The 8710-nt window shown below is 28.6% G+C and overlaps 1 protein-coding gene across 1 annotated transcript; it reads right to left on the reverse strand.

The window, feature by feature from the left end:
- Positions 1-2291: 2291 nt before the first annotated feature.
- LOC125855693 (probable serine/threonine-protein kinase At1g09600) lies at positions 2292-8009 on the reverse strand. The gene is made up of 7 exons (XM_049535434.1): positions 7641-8009; positions 6782-7069; positions 5732-6049; positions 5350-5568; positions 4742-4836; positions 3693-3780; positions 2292-2675 (listed from the first exon to the last, which is right to left on the reverse strand). The coding sequence occupies exons 1-7, from the start codon at positions 8007-8009 to the stop codon at positions 2319-2321; spliced, it is 1734 nt and encodes a 577-aa protein (XP_049391391.1). The 3' UTR covers positions 2292-2318.
- Positions 8010-8710: the final 701 nt, after the last annotated feature.

Consider the following 8710-nt stretch of genomic DNA (forward strand, 5'->3'; position numbering starts at 1 on the left):
AAATTATTTAGTTTAGATCGTGATTCGTGAATTTAGATATCAAATTTTTAAAATAAAATTTTATATTCAAAAACTAAGTAAAAAAGTATTATAAGTCACATTTATTGACAATTTAAAATATTTAAAAGACATGAAAAAAATCATGAAAGACTTGGTTGCAACATAAATTGGGACAAAAGAAGCCATACAACATTTTATCCTGGAATATCCGGGTCATTTGCGCTTTTGCCCCTATTTTATCCCGATTTTATTTTTTTCCTCAAGATAAGTAACTTTTTTGCAGGACATTTTATATATTTTGTCCTTAAAGAATTTATGTCACATTAGATATAAATTTGATATAGATCAATTTATTTAACCGATAAGAATTAAAGACCAACGTATTTGAAGAACAAACCGTGCCTATCAAATGATGATATCCATATTTTTTAAAAAACGAATCTTGAAAAACAACCACAATCTTCTAAAAAATATTAAATCTAAGTCACTTTCTGGGCCCATGCATAAAACCCACTAACGTACAATATAACATATATACACATAAGATATACACATTTCTTACTTCATCTTGTTCTAACTAATATACCATTTTTTTCTCTTTTTCTTGGTCATGGAGAAGAGTAAATCTTTCCCTTATCACTCTGCATCTTACAAAGAAGCAAGATTTGATTTCGAGGATCGAACGAAATCTTTTAGCTTCAATGGACCTGTGGGGGGAAATTCAGAGACGAAGAGGAGGAAAAGAATAGCTAGTTATAACATGTATTCCGTTGAAGGTAAGGTTAAAACATCTTTGATGAACAGCTTCAAGTGGATTAAGAGCAAATTCTCCGATAATTATTACGATTAGTGGTGTGTTTAATGAAAGGAAAACTTGATTTTATATTTTTCCCCTTCTTGATTCTCTACTTCTTCTTGATATTGCCATGTAACAAATGGTTTTTTTGAAGGTTTTTTGTATGGTGGTTATATGAACATCATGTATGTGTGATGAATGGGAAGAATTAAGTCATGATTATTGTATATATATGTGTGTGTTTCGTGTACTTGTTTGGTAAGTTTTGAATGAAGTTTAGCCATAGCTTGAATTGCTAATTTGTCTTTCTATCTGATCAGTGACGGATTCAGAATTTCTTTTAAAATGTTCACTATATATTATTACTACTTACATTTCAATTTGTTTGTTTTACTTTTTTTTAGTCTGTTACAAAAAGAACACATGCTTCTCTTTTTTGGCGACTTTGTTATTCTGATTTTCCACATAACATGTTTAATACCAATAGATTGAAGACATTTTGGTCTATTCTACATATTTTTAGTCTAAAAGTCTTCTTAAATTTCTTAAATTTCGTGCAAAGTTAAAATCAGACAAACAAAATTACACTACGAGTATATATATAATTTTTTTTTTATTTCATATATAGAGTTTAATTTATTGGAAATGGACATGTCGATGTCTCCATTGCCCCACTAATGCTCTTGAAAGAGATTGGACAAGTAAATCCGCCCCTCGTAATTTGTTAGTGTTCTATGATTGGAAATAATTAATTTGTTTGTAGCAAGTCAATGAGTTCAATAAATAGAAAAAGAAAAGTAAATATGATTTAGTTTTCATAAATTGAAATAAAAAATTTAAAAGTGAAAAAAAAAACAGAGCTACATACTAAAATAGCAGTGAAGTGAAGTTTTCATAAATAAGAATAGTATTTTAAAGTTGACTACATAATTTATTTAATCGTCTATGACTTAAACCTTAATTTAAAAAAAAACCTTGTTAATTGCCCCCCCAAAACAAACAAGTTACCACTCAGTAATTTAGGTATGTCAGAAAATCTTTGCATATTGTATTTTTTATTTCATCAAATTAAAATAATACACAAAATAAAAATCAACAGTATTTCTGAACCAAATGAACGAGTAAACAGTTAAATTAAACAAAAAAAGAGCAACATTTCTAATTAATTAATGGGATGATTGCATTTTAATCCTTCAATTTTGTTGCTTATTATACAAACTCAACATATTTAACCTTCCATTTAATAATAATAAAAAGCTTTATTTTTTGTCCCTTTATGTAGAAAATATATAGTAAAAGTATTTTTAGAATTATATTACTCTCAAATATCGAAAAACAATACAAACTCAACATTAGACAAAATAAGTAATGTATCGATTAATAATTCAATAAATTTGTAAAAAAAAAAAAAACAAGCAAAAGGATTAAAAACCTAAGTGCATCAATTAAATTTCTTAATTAAAGGTCCAATACACTTGGTCAGATATCACAACGATCAAAATCAGAATTTACTAATAACTAATTAACTAGCATCTTCAAAGCTAAATATCTTAGAGATTTTGTGGTCCATTAGATCATGATGATTTCTAAAATCAATGGTTGAGATTGACCTACGATTAAGACTTAATCTATTATCTTCATAATTTTTGGCTGCTTCAGTAATAGAGGCTAATAAAATTGGATAATTTTTAATGTTTTTGAGAGCATTAGGATGTGCCTCAGTTTTAGAAAATTGATTAATGTTTCTAAATTTGAAAAATGGAGTTGGTGAAGGAGGAGGACTTTGATTAATATTATTATTAATCATGTTTAAGGAAAATGAATTACTACTACTTTCACCCATATCTTGGCTTTGGTTACTTGACTCCCCTTGCTTTTCCTGTTAAATCAAAATTGAGGAAAATTTAATCAGTTTCAGCTATAAACGCGGATAGTATTATAAAATGATCTTATATTATCATGTTTACTAAAAGGGTATATGTAAACAATTTAATATAAAAAGTGAAAAATTAGACGTATAGAGAAATATGACAGATTATCTGTTATAATATGTCCAAATATAGTAATACAATAAGTATATATGTATTAAATCCAAATGCATGTAATTAACTTGTAATTTTTAGTGTATTGTTCTTTTGATGTATGATATGCATACTGAAATATTGATTAATTTGAATTTAAAACATGTAAAATTTATTAAAGGAGTTTTTTTTCCTGATAATAATTTTTTTTCAATTCAAAGGCTCAAATAAAAAATATATGATTAAAGATAGAAATATTCTATTCCACTTATTATCTTGATGATGATAAAAACGCATATATACTATTGAAACCTTACAATATGTGAATGATAAATCCAATTTTTTTTTTTTGTGAATGATTGGTTGATGTCCAAATTTATTTTGGTAAGTGGAAGTTAATTGCCAATCTCATGTGCATGTTATTTGGTTGGATGCATGTGGAGGTATTTATGGCATTTTGTGTCCTATTTAGAATGAAAAAAGTTTATTTTTTTTATAAAAAAAAGTAGATCTACAGTTCGAGAAAATTTACTTGACTAACTGAACTCTCTGATCGTGTAATATGAATAAAATACACCCCTAAATTCTTGTTAAATTTTAGAGGTGTTTTCAAACTTCTCTCGTTTTTTTTTTAAAATTAAGAGTCTCATGCTCCTACAAATGTTTGAAACTACTTGCTATGCTATGTAGTAGATCGGTGTGTATCTAAGTTTAGTTAGTCAAGTAGAGAGGTGTTTTTAATGTTGTTAATAGTTTGGGAACAAAACTAATGATTTACTGAATTTAGAAATCACAATAGATAATTGAGACGAATAGAGTACATTTTCTTACAAATTCAAGAGAAAAAAACATAATTAAAAGAAAAAAGAATTTACCTCTTTTGAGTTTTCAGAAATATTGGAGAGCAATTTTTTATAGCCCTCCCTATTTTTCTTAACCCGTTTGCCTATTGAAGCTCTCTTCCTGTGGTGCAATTTATTTTTAATTATTTATTAATCATCATAGCAAAATACAAGAAAATAAATAGATACACACCATTTAGTTATTAGTATGAAAATAAAAAATATATATATATCAATATTATGAGATATGCATAGTTAAATAACACAGGGATTAAAATCTCTATTTTCCCTAGTTATAATATGAATAGTTTAAATAAAAATATATAATTATGCATTCCATTATTGAAAGGACCATAATTTATACAATAAGATTACTTAAAAGACTCAAATATCTTTTGTCGAATATCAAGAAGAATTAAATTCCTGATTTTAACAAAAAAATAAGGGACCACAAGCAGACACCACCCAAAAATAAAGGAAAAAAGATAAATAAATAACTTTATATTATATATATTAAATATGTAATGATGGCTTTTTGTGCTCGTGATATAATAATTATCATCTTGTATTGCAGGGGATTATGTCAATAAGACTATGATTATATTATACTATTAATCTTGTGACAATAATATTAATTTTGTGACATCTAATGTGTAATGATCTAACTTGCCTTGGTCCTAAAGTCTCTTTTTTAATGATTATTGTCTAAAAGGATAATCAATATACCTACTATATATAGAACAATGATATATAATCATTTTAATAATCACACATGTGTAATTAATAATTATAGCATTTTGGAAATTGTAGTAATTTACAAATATGTAAATATATAAGGTCATAAAGAAAAAGGTGAAGATAAAAGTTTAATTTTTATATATTTTAGAATCTCTGAAAGTTCGTGATACAATCTATCAATAAGTAAGAAAAAGATTTGTATATTAACATGTTGGAACATAGATTAAAGATGTTTATGGTGAAAGTCTAATTGTACAATAATTATGAAGTTTGTTTGAAATTTGTCAATATCAATTAAAAATACGAAATTTAATTTAAATAGCACATGTAAAATCGTAAGATACCTTGTGATATCAATGGATTGGGCCGGCCCATCGTCTTCCACTTTGAAAACAGGCAGTTCAGAGAGCCCACATGCTAATGGGCTTGTTGTAAAGAACTAACACAATGTTCAACAAATTAAATTTTAGTGCTCAATAATATGGGTGCACATAATTATTCCCTACTCTTTTTCAAATTACAGAAATATATTAAAATTTATGGATTTTGGATATTTCCGGATACATAAGTGAGGGATGTATCAGAAAGGATAGGATATCCGGATACATCACTGGACTTCCGGATACATAAGTGAGGGATGTATCAGAGAGGATAGGATATTCAGATACATCACTGGACTTCCAAATACATAAGTGAGAGATGTATCAAAGAGGGGATAGGATATCCAGATACATAACTGGACTTCTGAATACATCATCAGACATCCTGGGACATACATAAGGGGATGTATTAGAGAGGGGAGGGATGTATCCGAGAGGGGGATAGAGATGATGTATCAGCCATAGGAGAGTGATGTATCCGAGGGGAAATTTTTGAAATTCTTTTAAATGATAGAAAATTTTAGAGATTATAGTAAAATAAGATGTGTATTTAGATAATTATCGTAACTTACTTCATTTTGAAGGGCAGTAGAAGCAGTGCCACGCAAGTGAGGCTCAACGGACAAAAGTGTGTATAAAAGGGGAAAAGCAGAATGAGGCAAATTTGGGAAAATTTGCCCAAAACATGGCTTGTGTTGCGGTGGTCTAAATGTTGTTGGTGGTTTCACTTTCTTCCAATATTCTTCCGTCGGTGAACCACATAACTTAAATATCTTGTGAAGTTGTTCAATCTGTAAAATTTAACCAAAAAATAATAGGAATGACATCTAGCTCATTTGTACCTCTAATCAAATATTGAATTAACTAAGCAACTTCGAATAATATAAGGTAAAAAAGTTTTAACAATTCACTAATAAAAACAATTTTAATAAAAAAAATATTGTTTTTTTTTACCTCATTTCTACCAGGCAAAATAGGTCTTCCAACAAACATTTCAGCCAAAAGACAACCAACACTCCAAAGATCAATTCCAACACTATAATTAGTGGAACCCAAAAGTAATTCTGGTGCTCTGTACCAAAGTGTCACAACTCTACTTGTTAGGGGCCTCTTTGTCTTTCTTTCATAAAAATTTGCAAGTCCAAAATCACCTATTTTTAGTATCCCATTTTTGTCTATTAGCAAATTTGACCCTTTAATATCTCTATGCAATATTCCTCTTTCATGACAATGTTCAAGTCCTCTTAACAATTGCTCCATGTAACATTTTATCTGCAACAAAATGTCATATATATATTGACCGTGTAAATAATATCTACATTATTAGGGATCGTTTGTTTGTTGGCTAGAAAGGGGAGTTATCCATATGTTAAAACAGGTATAGCTAATATCATGTTCATTGATAATGTTTTATTGCTTTATCTAAGATTCAGTACACCAAGTAAGATGTTTGATTATCATTTGACAATCTCATCTTATAAATTATGATTTAGTCTATTTACTATTATTTTATGCGATTTTAGCAATAAAGTCAGTTTTTTTTTTTTTTATCACATAATGAGAAAAATGCACTATATGGTCTTTGAACTCACATCTCTACTATGATAAGATGCATTTCTACCACTAGACTAGTGATGCTTATTGATTTGAGGCTATGTTTATTTTATTTATACTCTTTAATTTAATTTATTTTTTGTAAAAAGAAAACACAACCAATAAGATTGGAGATCGATTTGCATTCTCTAATTTTTGGCGCTAGAAAATTTTTAAAACCTGACCGATAAGATTGGTTTTTGATAGTTTCTTAGTTGTGATAACTATACTCTACATAGTAAGATCTCACGTCCTTAACCAGGATCTTGGGTTCCAAACTATACAAGAAAAACATTAAACAATTAGGCACTCAATATTGCCACATATATAATTCCTCTAAATTGTTCAATTAGACCTATTATATATATAAAAAAATTATTATAAAATGAGGAAAATAAGTAATTTACTTACCTGAGGCTGAGTGAGTCTAATTCCTTGAGTGTGATTGATAAGTTTAGTTAAATCAGATGGCATAAAGTCAAAAACCAAATAAAGACTATAATGCATTCTTGAAGTAGCTAATCCTTCAAGCTTTATAATATTTGGATGATCAAGTTTCTTCAATATTATAATCTCTCTTGCCATAAATTTCACACTTTCTGGTTCACTTGTATCAAATCTAACCTTCTTTAAGGCAACTATTTTCCCACTGTTTCTATCTCTAGCTTTATACACATTGCTATATGTCCCTTGACCTACCTGCAAAAAAAAAAAAACATGTATTAAGGTAATTACCAATTATTTTTGCGGAGTTTATTTCTCAGAGAATCACTCAACTAATAGTTGTGGTTTCAGAAAATTGAAATTATCAAGAAGAAATACGACTTTATGAGATGATAACTATTAGTTGAGTCAGAATCATGACCATATGCGAAATCAACTATATGAGTTTGCTATGAGTTCAATTAATGTTTTATGTACGAAGTGTAGATATTTAGGTGAAACTTATAATTAAAATTTCAATAAATATTAAATATTGGACTCATAATGTCAAACTAATAATGAAGGGGAGTCTTGAAGTAACGGTACTAAAGTTGTTTACGCGCAGCCATATATAGGTCACATGTTTGAGTTATAGAATCAACTAGTACTGAATTTGTGTTAGGGTACGTAGACTGTTTACATCAGGGTGAGACAACCCTTTCTCATATGTACACAAGATGTTTTTTGCACTAGGTTATTCATTTAATGCTGAAGTGCATGAAATATTATATTAAAAATCTTAAAAGTTGAAAGTTTAAATTCTGAATTCGACTGGAAATGAACTTACCTTATCAAGTTTTTCATATGAATCAGCAGTCTTTGGTACTAAACCAAGTAAAACCTCTTTAGGAATATTATCAACAAGCCATTTCGGCCATCCATCCACCAATTGATCATCTCCTCCTATTTTCCTACCATTATCAATTATTCCTATTTTAACTCCATTATTTCCATTTCTTTTCTCTTTTTGATCAAGTTCTACATGATTCCCTTCTTGATCGCGAATTCGAGCAATATCCCTCATTTGTTGTTGTTGTTGTTCTCTTCGTCGTTGTTTTTCAACTCCATTTCCTTTAACATAACCATTCTCATTTTTCATCCTCTCAAGTCTTTCCGGAGTCATGAAACTATAACCCTTGCCTACTACACAACCCATTATGGTCCTTACACGACGCGAATCTCAAAAAATTCTTTTAACGTTTTGTGTGGAATAATATGAGTGGTGATAATTACTATAAATGGCAAAAAATGCTAGAGAAGTTCGAATTCTCTTTGTACTTTTGGCCGGCAAATATTTATATTCATGTAATATTTGTAAAAAGTGTCATTTTCTTTTATTTCTTTGCTTTTATCGTCATGGAAAATATATGGAAAAATAAAATAAAATTATGAATTATGTCCATGATTAGTAACCAAATTCTTTCTGTTTTATCAAGGAAGTTTACTCTTGTTTTTGGAGATACAATTTTTGTTTAATTTGTAATAAAATAACAAAGTTTTGGCTAGTAGAACCTAGTCAAATTATATTATATACAATCTACTCTAAGTACAAGCCAAATGGCAAAAAATTCAATCCCTTTAATTTACCGTAAACTTTGATTTCTTAACTCAAAATTGGGGATTAAGGTCTAGTGCGCTTGCGTCTTTCTTATATGTCAGGTAAAACGTTTCACTTTATACGAGTGCCTCTTAAAAAAACAGGTGTCTAACAAGAGTGGTTCACATACATATCCCTAAGAATAAGTATATGATCATTTATGTTAAAAAATGAAAAAAAAGTTTCACATGATGGTTAATGATATAAGTCATCTCCTTATATAAAGCTTGGACAATCCAATTTTACATAGCATCAAAATT

This window comes from Solanum stenotomum, chromosome 2, assembly GCF_019186545.1.
Source record: "Solanum stenotomum isolate F172 chromosome 2, ASM1918654v1, whole genome shotgun sequence".
NCBI lineage: Eukaryota > Viridiplantae > Streptophyta > Magnoliopsida > Solanales > Solanaceae > Solanum > Solanum stenotomum.

Excerpts from the sequence above, each read along its gene's own strand:
- LOC125855693 (XM_049535434.1), bottom strand. The coding sequence starts at position 8,009 with ATGGGTTGTGTAGTAGGCAAGGGTTATAGTTTCATGACTCCGGAAAGA. Across the intron at positions 6,050-6,781 it reads TTAGACTCACTCAGCCTCAG|ATAAAATGTTACATGGAGCA; the intron begins GTAAGTAAATTA and ends ATTTTGTTGCAG. Across the intron at positions 2,676-3,692 it reads TTTCTGAAAACTCAAAAGAG|GAAAAGCAAGGGGAGTCAAG; the intron begins GTAAATTCTTTT and ends TTGATTTAACAG.